This window comes from Stegostoma tigrinum, chromosome 4 (genome assembly GCF_030684315.1).
Source record: "Stegostoma tigrinum isolate sSteTig4 chromosome 4, sSteTig4.hap1, whole genome shotgun sequence".
In the NCBI taxonomy this organism is placed as follows: domain Eukaryota; kingdom Metazoa; phylum Chordata; class Chondrichthyes; order Orectolobiformes; family Stegostomatidae; genus Stegostoma; species Stegostoma tigrinum.
Window position 1 is genome coordinate 595,557 of NC_081357.1, and position 21,188 is coordinate 616,744.

At 56.6% G+C, this 21,188-nt stretch overlaps 2 protein-coding genes across 2 annotated transcripts in view; one reads left to right on the forward strand and one right to left on the reverse strand.

The window, feature by feature from the left end:
- The first annotated feature begins 421 nt into the window (after positions 1–421).
- Positions 422–15,304, forward strand: LOC125452325 (calpain-1 catalytic subunit-like). Its single transcript, XM_059645714.1, has 11 exons — positions 422–433; positions 1,121–1,331; positions 1,940–1,982; positions 3,860–3,925; positions 7,368–7,425; positions 7,978–8,042; positions 9,003–9,071; positions 13,947–14,025; positions 14,559–14,678; positions 14,784–14,842; positions 14,946–15,304. The coding sequence occupies exons 6-11, from the start codon at positions 8,025–8,027 to the stop codon at positions 14,967–14,969; spliced, it is 369 nt and encodes a 122-aa protein (XP_059501697.1). The 5' UTR covers positions 422–433; positions 1,121–1,331; positions 1,940–1,982; positions 3,860–3,925; positions 7,368–7,425; positions 7,978–8,024; the 3' UTR covers positions 14,970–15,304.
- Positions 15,305–16,984: 1,680 nt separating this feature from the next.
- The window catches only part of rnf8 (ring finger protein 8, E3 ubiquitin protein ligase), a 41,019-nt gene continuing 36,815 nt past the window's right edge, over positions 16,985–21,188 (reverse strand). The window contains exons 6-7 of the mRNA XM_059645715.1: positions 20,933–21,137; positions 16,985–17,424 (exon numbers count right to left, since the gene is read on the reverse strand). Of these exons, the coding sequence (XP_059501698.1) occupies positions 17,267–17,424; positions 20,933–21,137 (363 nt within the window). The 3' untranslated portion in view covers positions 16,985–17,266. The remainder of the gene's footprint in view (positions 17,425–20,932; positions 21,138–21,188) is intronic.

A 21,188-nucleotide genomic window follows, 5' to 3' on the forward strand; every position in this document is an offset into this window, starting at 1 on the left:
TACCCCACCGCCCCGTACCCGCCCTCTACCCGTCCCCGAACCCGTCCCCCACCGCCCCGTACCCCACCGCCCCGTACCCGCCCTCTACCCGTCCCCGTACCCGTCCCCCACCGCCCCGTACCCGCCCTCTACCCGTCCCCGAACCCGTCCCCCACCGCCCCGAACCCGCCCCTGTACCGCCACCCCCCCACCACCCTGTACCCATCCCCAAACGAATGCCACTGCCTCGCTGTTTCCCTGAAAGCCTGTGCACCCCACCTGTTGAGCTGTGAGCTGAGCGGAGCTGTATTTTGAACATCGATTTTACTGTGAATTTGTCGCTGGTCTGGCCAACAAAGTCTGCAGTCTTATTGCCAGACCAGAGATTCTGTCCCTTTGAGCAGTGTTCCTGACTGAGGTTACCTTTCTGCTAATTTTACAGGTTCCTCGTGAGGTATGTTGGAAATCCAGGTAGCGTGTGGTCAGCTTTCAACTCTGAGCAGTAACTCTGCTTCCCACACTCGGTCAGCAGGCAGGGGTCAGCGAGAAAACATGTCTGTGATCTCAGCAGTGACACAGAGGGAGGGTCAGTGCTGAGGGAGTGGGCACTGTCGGAGGGTCAGTGCTGAGGGAGCGGGCACTGTCGGAGGGTCAGTGCTGAGGGAGCGGGCACTGTCGGAGGGTCAGTGCTGAGGGAGTGGGCACTGTCGCAGGGTCAGCGCTGAGGGAGCGCCACACTGTCGGCAGGTCAGCGCTGAGGGAGCGCCACACTGTCGGCAGGTCAGCGCTGAGGGAGCGCCACACTGTCGGCGGGTCAGCGCTGAGGGAGCGGGCACTGTTGGAGGGTCAGCGCTGAGGGAGCGCCGCACTGTCGGAGGGTCAGCGTTGAAGGAGTGGGCAGTGTGGGACGGTCGGCGCTGAGGGAGCGCAGCACTGTCGGAGGGTCGGCGCTGAGGGAGCGCTGCGCTGTTGGAGGGTCAGCGCTGGGGTCACTACTGGCCATTGCCCTGTATATTGGTCTGATCCCATGGTGTTGAATGGGGTGATGGTTTGACTGGGTGTGTGGTCATGCTGTGTTTTGGTGGAGTTGGTTTAATGGGACTCTCCCTCTCTGTCTCGCACCCCGCTCCCTGCACCTCAGTATAAGGGAGTCTCAAACGTCCATCTGCCGAAGAGTTACTTTCTGACCCATGGCTCCCGTGTTCGATCGGAGAGTTTTATCAATCTACGCGAGGTGTCATCTCGATTCAAGCTGCCCCCTGGAGAATATCTCGTGGTACCATCCACATTTGAGCCTCACAAAGATGGAGATTTGCAGTGAGGGTCTTTTCGGAGAATCGATCCCATACACAGTGAGCAATGGCTGCAGGGGGACCGTGGGACAGATTAACGTGGGGTTCGGGCCTATGTTTATGTACTTCTCCTTCATACTTCGACACCTCTCTGTCTCTCACCTTCCCTCCGTCCCCGTCCCCATCCCCCTCCCCCTCTAACCTACCCCTCTGTCCCCATCCCCCCTCCCCCTCTAACCTACCCCTCTGTCCCCATCCCCCCTCCCCCTCTAACCTTCCCTCTGTCCCCATTCCCCTCTCTCTCTAACCTTCCCTCTGTCCCCAATCCCCTCTCTCTCTAACCTTCCCTCTGTCCCCAATCCCCTCTCTCTCTAACCTTCCCTCTGTCCCCAATCCCCTCTCTCTCTCTAACCTTCCCTCTGTCCCCAATCCCTCTCTCTCTAACCTTCCCTCTGTCCCCATTCCCCTCTCTCTAACCTTCCCTCTGTCCCTATTTCTTTCCCTGAAACTGCCTCCCCCCAGCCCCATGCTGCCTGCGCGCGCTCTGTGCCTGTGTACACGATGGGGTTGGATCGCTCCGCTCGCGGTGGGGCTGGATTGCTTGCGGTGGGTCGGATCGCTCCGCTCGTCGTGGGTCGTATCATGAGGTGTATTAACTCTCTCCACAGGCCGTTGGATATTGACGAGGTCCGGGCTGTATTTGATGATGAGGTAATTGTGTTATTTCACCCTCGGCTCTCACTCCAGGATCATCTTTATCCCTCCCCTTCCGTCCCACCCTCCCTGCCCTTTCCCTCCCTTCCTCGTTAATCCTCTTCATTACTCCTACAAAAAGCTCTATGAACTTAGTGAGACACGATTTCCCAGCAGCGAAGCCACGTTGGCTATCCCCCTTCAGTCCTTGCCTTTCCAAACACATCTAAGTCCTGTACATCAGGATTGCCCCCACCACGATGTCTGGCTCACCAGTCTATAGCTCGCTGGCTTTCCCTTACCACCTTTCATATACAGTGGCAGAACATTAACCATCCTCCAGTCTTCCAGCACTTACCTGTAGCGATCAATGATACAAATCTCTCAGCAAGGGGCCCAGCTATCTCTTCCCAGCTTCCCACAGAGTTCTAGGGTACACCTGATCAGGGCCTGGGGAATTATCCATCTTTATGTGTTTTCAACCATCAAGCACCACCTCCTCTGTAAATATGGGCATTTTTCACAATTTTGCTGTTTATTTCCCCACGTTCTATACCTTCCACATCCTTTGCCACAGCAAACCCTGATGCCAAGTCCTCCTTCAGTATCTCCCCTACCTCCGCACATGGGTGGCCTTGCTAATCTTCAAGGGTCCTGTCCTCTCCCAGTTACCCTTTTCTGCTTACAGGATTTATAAAATCCCTTTGGATTCCCCTTCACCCTATTTGCTAAAATTATCTCATGTCCCCTTTCTGCCTCCTGATTCCCCTCTTAAATATACTCCAACTGCCTGTATACTCTTCCTGGGATCCACTCGATCTCTGCTGACTGTACCCGACACACACTGTCTCCTTATTTCTAACCAAAATCTCGACTTCTCGAGTCCTCCAGCACCCCATGCACCGACCAGCCTTGCCCCGCACCCGAACAGGAGCAGACTGTCTCTGCGCTCCTTGTACATGTGACAGCTTCCCGTTTTCCAGCCGACCTTTCACCTGTGAATACCTCACTCTTCACCCCACCCCCCTCGCTCTTCACCCCCCTCGCTCTTCACCCCCCTCGCTCTTCACCCCCCTCGCTCTTCACCCCCCTCGCTCTTCACCCCCCTCGCTCTTCACCCCCCTCGCTCTTCACCCCCCTCGCTCTTCACCCCCCTCGCTCTTCACCTCCCCCCCACACAACCCCCCGCCACTCTTAACGCCTCCCTCACACCCCACACCCTGTCCCCACCCCGCCTTCACACCCCACACCCTGTCCCCACCCTGCCTTCACACCCCACCCCCTGTCCCCACCCTGCCTTCACAACCCACCCCGTCCCCACCCTGCCTTCACACCGTTCCCCACCACACCCACCCCTTCCTTCACGCACCCCCCGCCCCTCCTTCACCCCTGCTTTCTTCATTCCCCACAACACCCCACCACCTACCCATCCTTCGCAATCACCCCCACAACACCTCCCTGCTCTCTCAATCTGTGCCATCACTGATAAAGGCAGGTGTCCCATATTCCTTCTGAACTCTCCGATTAATGGACATACATGGAATAGTGTAGGTTAGATGGGCTTCAGGTCGGCACAACATCGAGGGCCGAAGGACCTGTACTGTGCTGTAATGTTCTATGTTAATCTGTCCTGCCACCTTCAGGGAATGTGTGGACAGTCATCCCAAGATCCCTCTGTTCCTGAGTTTCCTTGTGTCCTGCCATTCACTGAGTACACCCTTGTCTTGCTCCTTCTTCCAAAGTGCATCGCCTCATAGTCACCTACATCCAACCCTCCGCAGTCACTGACTGTTACCCCTATCTGAGGATCTTTGCCCCACTGGGCCAGTCGGATGGTAGACGGGGTGTCAGGATGGGCGCAGACCCAGTTACTGAGTGCTGTCTCTGCATTTCAGGTGCCAGTCTCTGAGAGTGATATCCCAGCAAATTTCCGCACCCTGTTTGAGAAACTCGCTGGGCCGGTGAGTCTGCTGGGGTCATGGGGGTTGGGACGGTGAGCCTGCTGGGGTAATGGGGTGGGGGCGGTGAGCCTGCTGGGGTCATGGGGGTTGGGGACGGTGAGCCTGCTGGGGTCATGGGGGTTGGGGACGATGAGTCTGCTGGGGTCATGGGGTGGGGGCGGTGAGCCTGCTGGGATAATGGGGTTGGGGGCGGTGAGCCTGCTGGGGTCATGGGGGTTGGGATGGTGAGCTGCTGGGGTCATGGGGGGGTGGGGACGGTGAGTCTGCTGGGGTAATGGGGGTGGGGACAGTGAGCCTGCTGGGATAATGGGGGTGGGGTTGGTGAGCCGGGTGGGGACAGTGAGCCTGCTGGGGTAAGGGGGGTGGGGGCGGTGAGCCTGCTGGGGTCATGGGGGGTGGGGACGGTGAGCCTGCTGGGGTCATGGGGGGTTGGGACGGTGAGCCTGCTGGGGTCATGGGGGGTTGGGATGGTGAGCCTGCTGGGGTAATGGGGGTGGGGGCGGTGAGCCTGCTGGGATAATGGGGGTGGGGCGGTGAGCCTGCTGGGATAATGGGGGTGGGGGAACGGTGAGCCTGCTGGGGTCATGGGGGTGAGGGGCCGGTGAGCCTGCTGGGGTAGTGGTTTTTCCTGGAGAGGGATATGGTGCAGTCATTTTGATGGCTCAGTTTGAGATGGGGGGGTTTAGTTTGAGGTGGGGGCTCACATGAAGGGATAAGGAGGGTATTAGATGGTAATTTGAGAGATCTAAGGGCAGGGTGTGTGTGGGGGGGGGGGAGCTGGTGGTGTGTGTGGGGGGGGGAGCTGGTGGGTGTGTGTGGGGGGGGAGCTGGTGGGTGTGTGTGGGGGGGGGAGCTGTGTGTGTGTGTGTGGGGGGAGCTGGTGGGTGTTTGTCGGGGGGGGAGCTGGTGGGTGTTTGTCGGAGGGGGAGCTGGTGGGTGTGTGTGGGGGGGAGCTGGTGGGTGTGTGTGGGGGTGGAGCTGGTGTGTGTTTGTAGGGGGGGAGCTGGTGGGTGTGTGTGGGGGGGAGCTGGTGGGTGTTGTGGGGGGGGGGAGCTGGTGGGTGTGTGTGGGGGGGGAGCTGGTGGGTGTGTGTGGGGGGGGAGCTGGTGTGTGTTTGTCGGGGGGGAGCTGGTGGGTGTGTGTGGGGGGGAGCTGGTGGGTGTGTGTGGGGGGGGAGCTGGTGGGTGTGTGTGGGGGGGAGCTGGTGGGTGTTTGTCGGAGGGGGAGCTGGTGGGTGTGTGTGGGGGGGAGCTGGTGGGTGTGTGTGGGGGGGAGCTGGTGTGTGTTTGTCGGGGGGGAGCTGGTGGGTGTGTGGGGGGGGAGCTGGTGGGTGTGTGGGGGGGGAGCTGGTGGGTGTGTGTGTGTGGGGGGGGAGCTGGTGTGTGATTGTAGGGGGGAGCTGGTGGGTGTGTGGGGGGGGAGCTGGTGGGTGTGTGTGGGGGGTGGAGCTGGTGGGTGTGTGTGGGGGGTGGAGCTGGTGGGTGTGTGTGTGTGGGGGGGGGAGCTGGTGTGTGTTTGTAGGGGGGGGAGCTGGTGGGTGTGTGTGTGTGGGGGGGGGAGCTGGTGTGTGTTTGTCGGGGGGAGCTGGTAGGTGTGTGTGGGGGGGGAGCTGGTGTGTGTGTGTGTGTGTGTGTGTGTGTGGGGGGAGCTGGTGGGTGTGTGTGGGGGGGGAGCTGGTGTGTGTGTGTGTGTGTGTGTGGGGGGAGCTGGTGGGTGTTTGTAGGGGGGGGAGCTGGTGGGTGTGTGTGGGGGGGGAGCTGGTGGGTGTGTGTGGGGGGGGAGCTGGTGTGTGTTTGTCGGGGGGGAGCTGGTGGGTGTGTGGGGGGGGAGCTGGTGGGTGTGTGTGTGTGGGGGGGAGCTGGTGTGTGTTTGTCGGGGGGGGAGCTGGTGGGTGTGTGTGGGGGGGGAGCTGGTGTGTGTTTGTCGGGGGGGGAGCTGGTGGGTGTGTGTGTGTGTGGGGGGGGGAGCTGGTGGGTGTGAGTGTGTTGGGGGGGGGAGCTGGTGTGTGTTTGTAGGGGGGAGCTGGTGGGTGTGTGTGGGGGGGGGAGCTGGTGGGTGTGTGTGGGGGGGGAGCTGGTGTGTGTGTGTGTGGGGGGAGCTGGTGGGTGTTTGTAGGGGGGGAGCTGGTGGGTGTTTGTCGGGGGGGGAGCTGGTGGGTGTGTGTGGGGGGGGAGCTGGTGTGTGTTTGTCGGGGGGGGAGCTGGTGGGTGTGTGTGGGGGGGGAGCTGGTGTGTGTTTGTCGGGGGGGGAGCTGGTGGGTGTGTGTGGGGGGGAGCTGGTGTGTGTTTGTCGGGGGGGAGCTGGTGGGTGTGTGTGTGTGGGGGGGGGAGCTGGTGGGTGTGAGTGTGTTGGGGGGGGGAGCTGGTGTGTGTTTGTAGGGGGAGCTGGTGGGTGTGTGTGGGGGGGGGAGCTGGTGGGTGTGTGTGGGGGGGGGAGCTGGTGTGTGTGTGTGTGGGGGAGCTGGTGGGTGTTTGTAGGGGGGGAGCTGGTGGGTGTTTGTCGGGGGGGTGCTGGTGGGTGTGTGTGTGGGGGAGCTGGTGTGTGTGTGGGGGGGGGAGCTGGTGGGTGTTTGTCGGGGGGGTGCTGGTGGGTGTGTGTGTGGGGGGAGCTGGTGTGTGTGTGGGGGGGGGAGCTGGTGGGTGTTTGTCGGGGGGGTGCTGGTGGGTGTGTGTGTGGGGGGGGAGCTGGTGGGTGTTTGTCGGGGGGGGAGCTGGTGGGTGTGTGTGTGGGGGGGAGCTGGTGGGTGTTTGTCGGGGGGGAGCTGGTGGGTGTGTGTGTGGGGGGGAGCTGGTGGGTGTTTGTCGGGGGGGGGTGCTGGTGGGTGTGTGTGTGGGGGGGGGGAGCTGGTGGGTGTTTGTCGGGGGGGAGCTGGTGGGTGTGTGTGGGGGGGGGAGCTGTGGGTTTCAGGGATTTGGGTTACACCTGCTAATGTAGATTTCATTCTAGCACAGCAACACCCCACCTCCACCCCCTCTGTCTCTCCCCCCCCGCCATCCTCCACTCACTCTCTCCCCCACCCCCCCACATCTCTCTCAGTCACTCTCTCCCCAGCTCTCCCACATCTCTCTGACCCCCACACCCCACCCCTCTCTCACTCAGACACTCTCTCTCTCTCTCTCCCTCTCCCCCATCCCTTCCACATCTCTCTCACACTCACTCACTCTCTCTCTCCCTCCGCCAGCCTCCCACATTTCTTTCTCACTCTCTCCCCCACCCCACCACATCTCTCTCGCTCTCTCCCCCACCTCCCCACATCTCTCTCTCTCCCCCACCCCTCACATCTTTCTCTCTCTCTTTCCCCCACCCCCCCCAATGTCTCTCGCACTCTCTCTTTCCCCCACCCCCCTAATCTCTCTCTCTCTCTCTCACACTCTCTCTTTCCCCCACCCACCCCATCTCTCTCTCACTCACTCTCTCTCTCTCTCTCCCCCCCCGACCACAGGAAAGAGAAATTTCTGTATTTGCTCTTCAGAGAATATTAAACAAAGTGGTGTCCAGTCGTGAGTATCAGAATCATTGTGAAGGGGAAATACCTCACCCCCTCGCCCACCCCGTGTCCCACCCTCACCCCCCACCCCCACCCCGTGTCCCACCCTCACCCCCTCGCCCACCCCGTGTCCCACCCTCACCCCCTCGCCCACCCCGTGTCCCACTCTCACCCCCCACCCCCCACCCCGTGTCCCACCCTCACCCCCTCGCCCACCCCGTGCCTCCCACCCTCACCCCCTCGCCCACCCCGTGTCCCACCCTCACCCCCTCGCCCACCCCGTGTCCCACTCTCACCCCCCACCCCCACCCCGTGTCCCACCCTCACCCCCTCGCCCACCCCGTGTCCCACCCTCACCCCCTCGCCCACCCCGTGTCCCACCCTCACCCCCTCGCCCACCCCGTGTCCCACTCTCATCCCCCACCCCCACCCCATGTCCCACCCTCATCCCCACCCCACGTCCCACACTCATCCCCCACGTCCTGTCCCATGTACCACCCTCAACCGGAGGGTGCCTGGTCCCTGTGGATGGGTTGGAGCTGTCTAACAGCCTGTTTGTGTTTAGGTTCTGATATTAAAACCGACGGGTTTGGCCTGGAGACCTGCCGAAACATGGTGAACCTGATGGATGTATCCTTTCACAACCTGCTTCAGCTCCAAACGGGCTGAATGGCCTCCTCCTGTTCCTGTGGCAGTGTTGGTGTGTGTGGGGGGGTGAAGGGGCTGAATGGCCTCCTCCTGTTCCTGTGGCAGTGTTGGTGTGTGGGGGGGGTGAAGGGGCTGAATGGCCTCCTCCTGTTCCTGTGGCAGTGTTGGTGTGTGGGGGGGGGGGCGGTGAAGGGGCTGAATGGCCTCCTCCTGTTCCTGTGGCAGTGTTGGTGTGTGTGGGGGGGGGTGAAGGGGCTGAATGGCCTCCTCCTGTTCCTGTGGCAGTGTTGGTGTGTGTGGGGGGGTGAAGGGGCTGAATGGCCTCCTCCTGTTCCTGTGGCAGTGTTGGTGTGTGGGGGGGGGGTGAAGGGGCTGAATGGCGGCCTCCTGTTCCTGTGGCAGTGTTGGTGTGTGTGGGGGGGTGAAGGGGCTGAATGGCCTCCTCCTGTTCCTGTGGCAGTGTTGGTGTGTGGGGGGGGGGCGGTGAAGGGGCTGAATGGCCTCCTCCTGTTCCTGTGGCAGTGTTGGTGTGTGTGGGGGGGTGAAGGGGCTGAATGGCCTCCTCCTGTTCCTGTGGCAGTGTTGGTGTGTGGGGGGGGGGCGGTGAAGGGGCTGAATGGCCTCCTCCTGTTCCTGTGGCAGTGTTGGTGTGTGTGGGGGGGGGTGAAGGGGCTGAATGGCCTCCTCCTGTTCCTGTGGCAGTGTTGGTGTGTGTGGGGGGGTGAAGGGGCTGAATGGCCTCCTCCTGTTCCTGTGGCAGTGTTGGTGTGTGGGGGGGGGGTGAAGGGGCTGAATGGCGGCCTCCTGTTCCTGTGGCAGTGTTGGTGTGTGGGAGGGGGGGTGAAGGGGCTGAATGGCCTCCTCCTGTTCCTGTGGCTGTTTTCAGGCTGAATCACGCTGCAGCATGTGTCACATTTCGCGTCTTAACGAACAGAACCACAGATGGATGGAAACGGGAAGCTGGGTTTAGTGGAGTTTAAGAAACTGTGGGACAGGGTTCAGAAATACCTGGTAAGGACTGTGTGTGAGAGTGTGTGGGGGGGGGGGTGTGTGTGTGTGTGTGTGTGTGTGTGTGAGAGAGAGAGAGAGAGAGTGTGTGTGTGTGCGGGAGTGCGTGTGTGCGCGCGCGCGCGGGTGCGTGGGAGTGCGCGCGCGGGGGTGTGTGTGTGCGGGCGCGCGGGAGTGTGTGTGTCCGCGTGTGGGAGAATGTGCACGCAAGAGCGTGGGAGCGTGTGTGTGTGCACGTGGGAGCATGAGAGTGTGTGCACACGCACGATTGCGTGGGAGAGTGTGCGTGCGCGCGAGTGCGTGGGAGAGTGTGTGTGTGCACGCGCACGAGTGCGCGGGAGTGTGCGTGCGTGGGAGAGAGAGCGCGGGCGAGTGCGCGCAAGTGCGCGTGAGTGAGAGGCTGTGCGTGCGTGTGATTATATGAGTGTTTATGTGCGTGTGAGTGGGAGAGTGAGAGTGTGTGCACGTGCGTGCGTGCGAGTGTGTAGGAGAGTGTGCGCGAGTGCATGGGAGAGTGAGTGTGTGCGCATGGGAGAGAGTGCGTGCGTATGTGCAAGTACGTGAGAGACAGAGTGTGCGCGAGAGTACGTGGGAGAGAGAGTGTGCGTGCATGCGAGAGTGAGTGTGTGTGCACGCGTGTGTGTACGTGGGAGAGAGAGTGTGCGCGTGCGTGTGAGTACATGGGAGAGAGAGTGTGCGCGTCCGTGCGGGAGAGTGAGTGCGCGTGCGTGCGAGTACGTGGGAGAGTGAGTGTGCACGTGCGTGTGGGAGAGTGAGAGTGTGCGCGTGCATGCGAGTACGTGGGAGAGTGTGTGTGCTTGCGTGCGAGTGTGTGGGAGACTGAGTGTGTGCGAGTATGTGGGAGAGAGAGTGTGCGCGTGCGTGCGAGTGTGTGGGAGAGTGAGAGTGTGCAAGTACGTGGGAGAGTGAGTGTGGGCGTGCGTGCGGGCGGGAGAGTGAGTGTGTGCAAGTACGTGGGAGAGTGAGAGTGTGCGCGTGCGTGCGAGTGTGTGGGAGAGTGAGTGTGTGCAAGTACGTGGGAGAGTGAGTGTGTGCTTGCGTGCGAGTGTGTGGGAGACTGAGTGTGCGCGAGTACGTGGGAGAGAGTGTGTGCGAGTGTGTGGGAGAGTGAGTGTGTGCGAGTATGTGGGAGAGAGAGTGTGCGCGTGCGTGCGAGTGTGTGGGAGAGTGAGAGTGTGCAAGTACGTGGGAGAGAGTGTGTGCGCGTGCGTGCGAGTACGTGGGAGACAGTGTGCAAGTGCGTGGGAGTGTGTGGGAGAGTGAGTGTGTGCGAGTATGTGGGAGAGAGAGTGTGCGCGTGCGTGGGAGTGTGTGGGAGAGTGAGTGTGTGCGAGTACGTGGGAGAGAGAGTGTGTGGGAGAGTGAGTGTGTGCGAGTACGTGGGAGAGAGAGTGTGCGCGTGTGTGGGAGAGTGTGCGAGTACGTGGGAGAGAGAGTGTGCGAGTGCGTGGGAGAGTGAGTGTGTGCGAGTACGTGGGAGAGAGAGTGTGCGAGTGCGTGGGAGAGTGAGTGTGTGCGAGTACGTGGGAGAGAGAGTGAGTGTGTGGGAGAGAGTGTGTGCGAGTACGTGGGAGAGAGAGTGTGCGCGTGCGTGCGAGTGTGTGCGAGTACGTGGGAGAGTGTGCGCGTGCGTGCGAGTGTGTGGGAGAGTGAGAGTGTGCGAGTACGTGGGAGAGAGAGTGTGCGCGTGCGTGGGAGTGTGTGGGAGAGTGAGAGTGTGCGAGTACGTGGGAGAGAGAGTGTGCGTGTGTGGGAGAGTGAGAGTGTGCAAGTACGTGGGAGAGTGAGAGTGTGCGCGTACGTGGGAGAGAGAAGGTGCGCGTGCGTGCGAGTGTGTGGGAGAGTGAGTGTGCAAGTACGTGGGAGACTGAGAGTGTGCGCGTGTGTGCAAGTACGTGGGAGAGAGTGTGCGCGTGCGTGCGAGTGTGTGGGAGAGTGAGAGTGTGCGCGTGCGTGCGAGTGTATGGGAGAGTGGGAGTGTGCGAGTACGTGGGAGAGAGAGTGTGTGCGTGAGTGCGTGCGAGTGTGTGGGAGAGTGAGAGTGTGCGAGTACGTGGGAGAGAGAGTGTGCGCGTGCGTGGGAGTGTGTGGGAGAGTGAGAGTGTGCGAGTATGTGGGAGAGAGAGTGTGCGTGTGTGGGAGAGTGAGAGTGTGCAAGTACGTGGGAGAGTGAGAGTGTGCGCGTACGTGGGAGAGAGAAGGTGCGCGTGCGTGCGAGTGTGTGGGAGAGTGAGAGTGTGCGAGTACGTGGGAGAGAGAGTGTGTGCGCGTGCGTGCGAGTGTGTGGGAGAGTGAGTGTGCAAGTACGTGGGAGACTGAGAGTGTGCGCGTGTGTGCAAGTACGTGGGAGAGAGAGTGTGCGCGTGCGTGCGAGTGTGTGGGAGAGTGAGAGTGTGCGCGTGCGTGCGAGTGTGTGGGAGAGTGGGAGTGTGCGAGTACGTGGGAGAGAGAGTGTGTGCGTGAGTGCGTGCGAGTGTGTGGGAGAGTGGGAGTGTGCGAGTACGTGGGAGAGAGAGTGTGCACGTGCGTGCGAGTGTGTGGGAGAGTGGGAGTGTGCGAGTATGTGGGAGAGAGTGCGCGCGTGCGTGCGAGTGTGTGGGAGAGTGAGTGTGTGCGAGTACGTGGGAGAGAGAGTGTGCGCGTGCGTGCGAGAGTGAGTGTGTGCGAGTACGTGGGAGAGAGAGTGTGCGCGTGCGTGAGAGTGTGTGGGAGAGTGAGTGTGTGCGAGTACGTGGGAGAGAGAGTGTGCGAGTACGTGGGAGAGAGAGAGTGTGCGAGTGTATGGGAGAGAGTGAGTGTGCGCGTGCGTGCGAGAGTGAGTGTGCGCGTGCGTGCGAGAGTGAGTGTGCGAGTACGTGGGAGAGTGAGTGTGCGAGTGCGTGGGAGAGAGAGTGTGCGCGTGCGTGCGAGTGTGTGGGAGAGAGAGTGTGCGCGTACGTGCGAGAGTGAGTGTGTGCGAGTGTGTGGGAGAGTGAGTGTGCGCGTGCGTGCGAGAGTGAGTGTGTGCGAGTACGTGGGAGAGAGAGTGTGCGCGTGTGTGGGAGAGTGAGAGTGTGCAAGTACGTGGGAGAGAGAGAGTGTGCGCGTGCGTGCGAGTGTGTGGGAGAGTGAGTGTGTGCGAGTGTGTGGGAGAGTGAGTGTGCGCGTGCATGCGAGTGTGTGGGAGAGTGAGTGTGCGCGTGCGTGTGTGGGAGAGTGAGTGTGTGCGGGTACGTGGGAGAGAGAGTGTGCGCGTGCGTGCGAGTGTGTGGGAGAGAGAGTGTGCGCGTGCGTGCGAGTGTGTGGGAGAGAAAGTGTGCGCGTGCGTGCGAGAGTGAGTGTGTGCGTGTGTGTGGGAGAGTGAGAGTGTGCGCGTGCGTGCGAGAGTGAGTGTGTGCGAGTACGTGGGAGAGAGAGTGTGCGCGTGCGTGCGAGTGTGTGGGAGAGAGAGTGTGTGCGTGCGTGCGAGTGTGTGGGAGAGTGAGAGTGTGCGCGTGCGTGCGAGAGTGAGTGTGTGCGAGTGTATGGGAGAGAGAGAGTGTGCGCGTGCGTGCGAGTGTGTGGGAGAGTGAGAGTGTGCAAGTACGTGGGAGAGAGAGTGTGCGCGTGCGTGCGAGAGTGAGTGTGTGCGAGTGTGTGGGAGAGAGAGTGTGCGCGTGCGTGCGAGTGTGTGGGAGAGTGGGAGTGTGCGAGTACGTGGGAGAGAGAGAGTGTGCGCGTGTGTGCGAGTGTGTGGGAGAGTGAGTGTGTGCGAGTACGTGGGAGAGAGAGTGTGCGCGTGCGTGCGAGAGTGAGTGTGTGCGAGTACGTGGGAGAGAGAGTGTGCGCGTGCGTGCGAGAGTGAGTGTGTGCGAGTACGTGGGAGAGAGAGTGTGCGCGTGCGTGCGAGAGTGAGTGTGTGCGAGTGTGTGGGAGAGAGAGTGTGCGCGTGCGTGCGAGTGTGTGGGAGAGTGAGTGTGTGCGAGTACGTGGGAGAGAGAGTGTGCGCGTGCGTGCAAGAGTGAGTGTGTGGGAGAGAGAGTGTGCGCGTGCGTGCGAGTGTGTGGGAGAGAGAGTGTGCGCGTGCGTGCAAGAGTGAGTGTGTGCGATTACGTGGGGGAGAGAGTGTGCACGTGCGTGCGAGAGTGTGTGCGAGTACGTGGGAGAGAGAGTGTGCGCGTGTGTGCGAGTACGTGGGAGAGAGAGTGTGCGCGTGCGTGCGAGAGTGAGTGTGTGCGAGTGTGTGGGAGAGAGAGTGTGCGCGTGCGTGCGAGTGTGTGGGAGAGTGAGTGTGTGCGAGTACGTGGGAGAGAGAGTGTGCATGTGCGTGCGAGAGTGAGTGTGTGCGAGTGTGTGGGAGAGAGAGTGTGCGCGTGAGAGTGAGTGTGTGCGAGTACGTGGGAGAGAGAGTGTGCGCGTGCGTGCGAGAGTGAGTGTGTGCGAGTACGTGGGAGAGAGAGTGTGCGCGTGCGTGCGAGTGTGAGTGTGTGCGAGTGTGTGGGAGAGAGAGTGTGCGCGTGCGTGCAAGAGTGAGTGTGTGGGAGAGAGAGTGTGCGCGTGCGTGTGAGTGTGTGGGAGAGTGAGTGTGTGCGAGTACGTGGGAGAGAGAGTGTGCGCGTGCGTGCAAGAGTGAGTGTGTGGGAGAGAGAGTGTGCGCGTGCGTGCGAGTGTGTGGGAGAGAGAGTGTGCGCGTGCGTGCAAGAGTGAGTGTGTGCGAGTACGTGGGAGAGAGAGTGTGCGCGTGCGTGCGAGAGTGTGTGCGAGTACGTGGGAGAGTGTTCAGTGAGCTGCGTGTGAAATTGATGGTGTATTCCGCAGCACTGCGTCGACTGTCAGTTGCTGAGAGATCGCTGCCGTGTGCTCGACTCCACCCGATCTGTTTGTGTTATTCTTTGACAGAAAGTCTACAAGAAGAATGATCTCGACCAGTCAGGCACCATGAGCTCCAGTGAGATGCGCGTTGCTGTTGAGGAAGCTGGTGAGAAACTGCCTGTCACATGAGGGGGAAAAGAACAAGAGGCCATTCAGCCTCTCTAATGTAATCCTATCTCAAACCTGTTACATAGTACCTGGAGGACCCCGCTGCCTCTCGGGGAGGTGGATGCCGAGCGATATTATCACCGCACTGTAAATCCACAAAGACAGCTCATGTTCTGCGTCCCTGGGTTTACCTTCTGCCACAGCAGAAGGTACAATTTGAATTCAACACAAAAAAGCCCAACATTAACAAGCTAATGATGACCGGGAATCCCTTACCAATTATTGGGAAAAGCCCACCTGGTTCACTAATGTCCTTTAGGGAAGGAAACTGCCATCCTCACCTGGTCTGGCCTACATGTGACTCCAGACCCACAGCAATGTGCATGACTCAGAAGCGCCCTCAGGGTAGTGAGGGATGGACAGTACATGCTGCCTGGTCAGCGACGCCCTCACCCCGGGTCCGTTACACCAGGAGGAGGCCATTCAGCTGTCGCCATGATTTCAGTTCTCTGTGTGTCTCTGTCTCTCCAGGTTTCCACTTAAACAACCAGCTGACCCAGATCATCGTGGCCCGGTATTCCGACCTGGATAACCTCACCCTCGATTTCGACAACTTTGTTTCTTGTCTCGTTCGCCTTGAGGCTGTCTTCAGTAAGTGTCACTGTCAGTGGGAGAGTCCTCCCCCACCCCCCAAATAAAACACAGCTGCTGGGTCCGGGGTCAAGCTGACTCTCACTCATTCTCCTCCTTTTTCAGAAATGTTTAACACTCTGCCCAAGGATGGAAATGGCCTTATCCAGCTGGGAATGCTGCAGGTACGAGGGTGGGGTGTGGGGGGTGGGGGGGGTTGCAGTCTAACTGCTGTCCGTCCTGTGATGAGCCCACACTAACTGCTCTCTCCCTCTGTCTCACACACAGTGGCTAACCTTGGTCCTGGGCTGACGCTGCGGGACTGGCCGTGGATCGGGATGAGCTGTTCCTGTCAGGAGAGTGATCCGTTGAGTCTCCGTTCTGTCTGAGGCATACACCCTGATGTTTCTGGGTGGTTCTGTGTTTGGGATCTTGTTCTTCTGCCCTGCCTCAGGGTTGCTTGCTTGTCTATCGGTGGGCTGCGTAGTCACTGCCCTGTGCTCTGATCAAGGAGGGTGCATTTACTCTCTCTCTGCTGCCTAATCCTCAGTATGGCTTTTGGGAGGGGGTGGATGGGACATCCATGCTCTGTCACTTTGCAAAGATCTTGTATTTCTGAGTGAATAAAAATGGGTTGTAAAATCCGAGAGCGCTCCGCATGGTGTCTGAGCTATTCTGTGATTGACTGATGGGATTTATAAATGCACGTGTTCCCTCTGCTTGTGGATAGTGATTGCTGCACACTTTTCAGAAACCAGTAGTTCATTGCCCCTCCCCAGTTGCCCCCTTGAGAAGGTGCGGGGGTAGGGAGCTGCCTTCTTGACCCGCTGCAGTCCATGTGCTGTGAGTTGACCCACAAAGCCATCAGGGAGGGAATTCCAGGATTCTGACCCAGTGACAGTGAAGGAACAGCGATATATTTCCAAGTCAGGATGGTGAGTGGCTCGGAGGGGAACTTGTAGGGGGTGGTGTTCCCATGTATCTGCTGCCCCTGTCCTTCTGGACGGAAGGTGCTGTCTGAGGATCTTAGGATGCAGTGCAGAAACTCACCAGATTATAATGCCACAAAATGTCAAGGGGCGGTGGTTAGATTGTCTCTTATTGGTGATAATCACTGCCTGGCATTTGTGTGGCGCGAATATCACTTGCCACTTGTCAGCCTGAGCCTGGATATTGTCCAGATCTTGTTGCATGTGAACACGGACTGCTTCAGTATCTGAGGAGTCACGAATGGTGCTGAACATTGTGTAATCATCAGTGAACATCCCCACTTCTGACCTTATGATGAAGGGAAGGTCATTGATGAAGCAGCTGGAGATGGTTGGGCCTAGGACACTGCCCTGAGGAACTCCTGCAGCGATAGACAATAGGTGCAGGAGTAGGCCATTCGGCCCTTCGAGCCAGCACCACTATTCATTATGATCACAGCTGATCATCCACAATCAGTTTCCTGTTCCTGCCTTACCTCCACAACCGTTGATTCCACTATCTTTAAGAGCTCTATCCATCTCTTTCTTGAAAGATGTCCTAGAGCTGACATGACTGACCTCCAACAGCCACGACCATCTTCCTATCTGTCAGGTATGACTCCAACCACAGGACAGTTTGTCCCCGATACACACTGATTCCAGTTTTGCTCAGGCTCCTTGATGCCACACTCGGTCGAATGCAGCCTTGATATCAAGGGCTGTCTCATTCTCTCATCATCTCTGGAATTCAGCTCTTTTGTCCATGTTTGACCCAAGGCTGTAGTGAGGTCAGGAGCTGAGTGGCCCTGGTGGAACCCAAACTGGGCATCACTGAGCAGGTTACTGCTGAGCAGGAGCTGCTTGATAGCACTGTTACTGACACCTTCCATCACTTTACTGATGATTGAGAGGAGACTGATGGGATGGGAATTGGCCGGGTAGGATTTGTCCTGCTTTTTGTGTACAGGACGTACCTGGGCAACTTTCCACATTGTCAGGTAGGTACCGGTGTTGTAACTGGACTGGAACAACTTGGGGGTGGGGTGGGGAATCGGAGAGGGTTGAAGGGAATGGAGGTGGAGAGGGAGGAAAGAAGTGGCAGGGAGATGGGGAGAGACTGGGTGTGGCGAGCGGGACTGGGGTGGAGGAACAGTTATGATAGCAATGTTTTAGAGACTTTAGCCAGATACACGAACAGACAAAGAAGAGGGATATGAGCCATTTGGAGGCAGATAGGATTAGTTGAGAATAGCATCATGGTCAGCACTACATGGTGTACTGGTCTATATTTGATCAGACAGAGTGGGGAGAGGGAGGAAGGGCTGAGAGTGGGTGTGAGAAGGAGATGAATCACAGGCATTGTACAAGACCCAACATTTATTTGACCACAGAACAGAGCGAATGCCAGTGTCACCATCTGGAACCCGAGATAAGAACACAGCAGTTCCTTGAATAAACAGTCACCCGTACTCCCATCTCCAAAACCCCTTCCTCTGCCACTCAGCAGAAAATCAAACAGAGCCGTAACCATGTTCACCTGGGTCCCAGTTCACTGCCCCTTCCCCAGTGAACCTCAGCTCACCCTCCTATTTCCCCACTGGGTCCCAGTTGATCCCCGCGATCCAATATCCCAGCAGCATGTCAGATGATGTAATAACTGGGTTCATCCTCAGTGTCACCAATGTCACTGTGCTCCTCCAGTTCGGAACTGTCCAATGTACTGACGGACTGGGTTGAACTCAGGTCATCACAACAGCTGCTTTCACTGTCAGGAACACTGAGAGGTTTCACCTTCAACGCTGAAGCAACAAAGACAAAGAGACAGCACAGTGTTGTGTTACTGACCAGAAACATTGACACTGTTCCTCTCTACAGATGCTGCCTGAGCTGACAGGACACTGGTACAGTTTAAACAAGTACTTCACATCTTCTTTACGTGACACGAGGGGGAGCGGAGGGACAGAGGACCCTGTGCAGTATGACGTTGGGAGTGAGGTGGTATTGGAGTTTTTTGCAGGTTTGAAACTGGGCAGATCCCCAGGGCCAGATCAGCCGTGAGGGGGAGGCGATAATACCACTAGGCTGTTAATCCAGAGACCTCGATAACATTCTGGGGACCTGGGTTCAAATCCCAGCACGGCAGATGGTGGAATCTGAATTCAGTGTGAATTGATTGTTGGGGGAAAATCCCATCTGGTTCACTAATGTCCTTTAGGGAAGGAAACTGCCATCCTTACCTGGTCTGGCCTACACGTGACTCCAGACCCACAGCCATGTGGTTGACTTTTAACTGCCCGATGGGCAATATATGCTGCCTGACCAGCAACGCCCCTCATCCATTAATGAATGAGTAAAAAGGGATTAGTTTAAGCTGGCGTCATGTTCAGCACAACAGTGTAGGCCCTAGGATCCATTCCTGTGCTGTACTGTTCTGTGTAGGTATGGTACTTAAGGATCAAAGGGTATGTGGGGGTGGGAGGGGGGACACGCAGAAACAGGGGACCGAGTTAGACAACTCGTCTTGATTGTACTGAACGGCCTATTCCTGCTCCGATTTTCCATGTTTCTAGGAATAAGTTCGGATTGCTATTCTTAGAGCTGAGAAGGCTGGAGGGAGTTTCTGATCGAGGTGATTGAGGGGCATGGGCAGGGTGGAGAGACAGCAGCTGTTCCCCTGAGTTAAACGGCCAGTAACAAGGGGCTATGAATGTGAGGGAAATGATTTTCACCCAGAGGCTGGTGAAGATCTGGCGTGCACTGCCTGGGAGGAAAACTGAGACGCAAAACCTTTAAACAAATAGCTGGAGGAGCACTGATGTGGCATAACATTCAAGGCTATGGAAAGCTGGACTAGAGTAAAATTTACAGCAGGTTTTGGTACTGAACTATGTGACTCTATAAAGTAACCTCCCACCTCTGGGAAATCCAAACTAGTTGGACAAGCAGTGGAAATGAAACCAGAAATAAGTTTCACAGAGGGGAGGCATACCCTGAGTGAGTTAGTAGTACAGAGATCCTGCAGCACTGTGGGATCAGGTGATTTTTTTACTTTGGTTGGTAGTTTGTAAGGCTTTTTTGAAGAGGATAAATTGAAGCTCAGGTTCATGAACCCAGCGCAAAACAAACAGTGACGTGACAGGAAAACTGTAACTTTATCAGTTGGTTAAAGCTGCTAATTTGACAATCTGTTCCAGGTTACTTTCAGACTAAAGCAGAAATATTTTACCCGTCAAAAGCTAAAAGATCAGTATGCAAATTTTACAAATCAAATGAAGAACTAAGTGATTAAAACAGAGATGTCGGGCGAGGTGATGTATTTTATCTGCAGGCTCTAAGAGTTGGTGAACCTTGTTACAGTTCATAGTGGCCACTTCTGTAGCAAGCTCTCGGTCGCTTGAGGAGCTGTGGCTGGAGTCTGAGGTTCGAACACTGCGACACAGGGGGAGAGTTACCGGGACACTGTGATTCAGGAGGCTGTCACACCCCGTTAGATTAACTACCTTGTATTTAGACAGTAGTCAGGGACAGGAGGATGTGACTGCGAGCGAGGCAGGTGGAGGTAGCCAAGGGGGTAGTGCTGAAGCAGTGTCAGCCCTCGAGCGTGTCTAACAGAGTTGATCTTCTTGCTCTCTGTGTGGATGAGAGTGGGGGCTGTCGGGAGGATGAGCAAACTGACCACAGCATCGTGGGACAGGGAGCCATTCGAGAGAGGGGGGAAAGAATAAAGAAATGTTGTTATAATCAGGGTTAGTACAGTCAGGGGAAGAGATACCATCCCAAAGGTTGTGTTACCTGCCTGGTGCCTGGGTGCAGGATCTCTCACCAGGGATGCAGCGGAACTTGGAGTGGGAGGGGAATGGTCCAGTTGTGAGGACAATGCAGAGATATTTCAGGTTATCCACTTTGGTAGCAAAAGCAGATGAATCAGTATTGGAATGGTAAGAAAGGGCAGGTATGTACTGGCAGTTATATACGAGGGCCTTGCAGTTTGCAGACACCATGTACGTTTACACAAACTGCACCTGCTTCAACTGAACAATGACTGATCTGGTAATGCCCTGACCAACCAGACTCGATCTGCCTGCTTTAATATTTAAACAGAAGCTGGCAGTTCAATGTCAATCATCATTAACTGGTACATTCCCAAAGTTAATGGCTTTACCAAGTACAGTTCATTTCAAACCAATCAGTACACTTGTCTTAAACAATCTGCATCTTATTTCATCCCATAAACTGGTATTCTTGCGAATTGTTCCGATGATTACAGGATGAACCACTTTGATGAAGTGTATTTTTCAGTCATGTATGTGCGGTGTATGGGCAATCAACCCGTTTGACTTGGGAGATCATTAATTATCCTGTTTCACTTTACGTTAACAGCTCTGAAAGAACCTCATTGATTAAGTGTTGCAAAGTTATGTGGAAGGCAGGAAGCTAGAATGTTATTACAAAAATAATAAGGGAGAAAAGTGCGTGGTCCCTTTAAGAGGTGAGGTGTTATTTTTTGCACTTAGAAATAGTTTTTAAAAATATACATCTGTGAACAGCTGCTGGAGGTTAACAATACAGAAATAACCTGAAATTGAAACATTTATACTGAAGGCCAAGCAGCATTTTTTTAACCAAGATAACAGTTTTCAAATTTAGCCAATCAAATTAAACCAAACCCTATCAAATTTAATTCTGATGGTGTTGACAACATTGAACCTACATAAGAAGTACTGTTATGTTATCACGTATAAAGATGGGGGAAAGTGGACAGAGACCCCAGAGTGAACTGCCATTCACCCAGATTAGGAACCCTCAGCTCCCAGGAGACAGAGAATTATTATCTCTCACAGTCATCAGTGTTCGAGAAAGCCCCATCTATTCCCAAAAGGGTACCACAGCATTTTACAGAGAAAAACATCCCCAACAGCAGAATCAGTGGTAGAAAGGTGGCTGTGAAGTAAGGGAGAAGGCAGAACGTTCCGGATGACACAGCCTGTGAGAACTTGGAGAGATCAAATTTTGATTTATTATTGTCTTGTTAATTGGGTTCATATAAACAGGATTTGTGTTTATTTGTGCTAAGGTTAAAGGGATACATTTTCTTGTTACTTATAGAGAGGATCAGGGATTTTCTTTCTTTTAATGGATAACGAGGGGAAAGGCGAACTTCTCTGCGTGTTTTGTGGGTAATTATTAGAAGGGAAGCTCTATTGGATATTGTGTTTTGGTTTAATTATTACAGGGGCTTTGGTTATCCTCTCTCTGTACCATTACGGTGTGATAGAAATGAGACTATGTCTGCAGTGCTGTGCTCACCTTTCCTCTCTTTGATGAGCTGTAGCCTGCGCGCTCTCATCGCCTCACTCAGACTCTCCAGCATCCGTTCAATACAGTTGTCCAAGACCACAGAGCGTGTCTGTGAAAGGATGGTCTGCCTACAGATAGGACATTCCTCCTTCCTCTTCCTCCACTCCAGGATACAGTGACAGCAAAAACTATGTGAACAGTTCAGAGTGACAGCCTGAAGTGAAACAGAGACACATACACAGTGACAATCTGACAGACCATAACA

What these genes read in the sequence shown, in the direction of transcription:
- LOC125452325 (XM_059645714.1), top strand. An exon ending in CGTTGCTGTTGAGGAAGCTG is followed by an intron (nt 14,026 to 14,558) that starts GTGAGAAACTGC and finishes CTGTCTCTCCAG; the next exon opens with GTTTCCACTTAAACAACCAG. An exon ending in TCGCCTTGAGGCTGTCTTCA is followed by an intron (nt 14,679 to 14,783) that starts GTAAGTGTCACT and finishes CTCCTTTTTCAG; the next exon opens with AAATGTTTAACACTCTGCCC.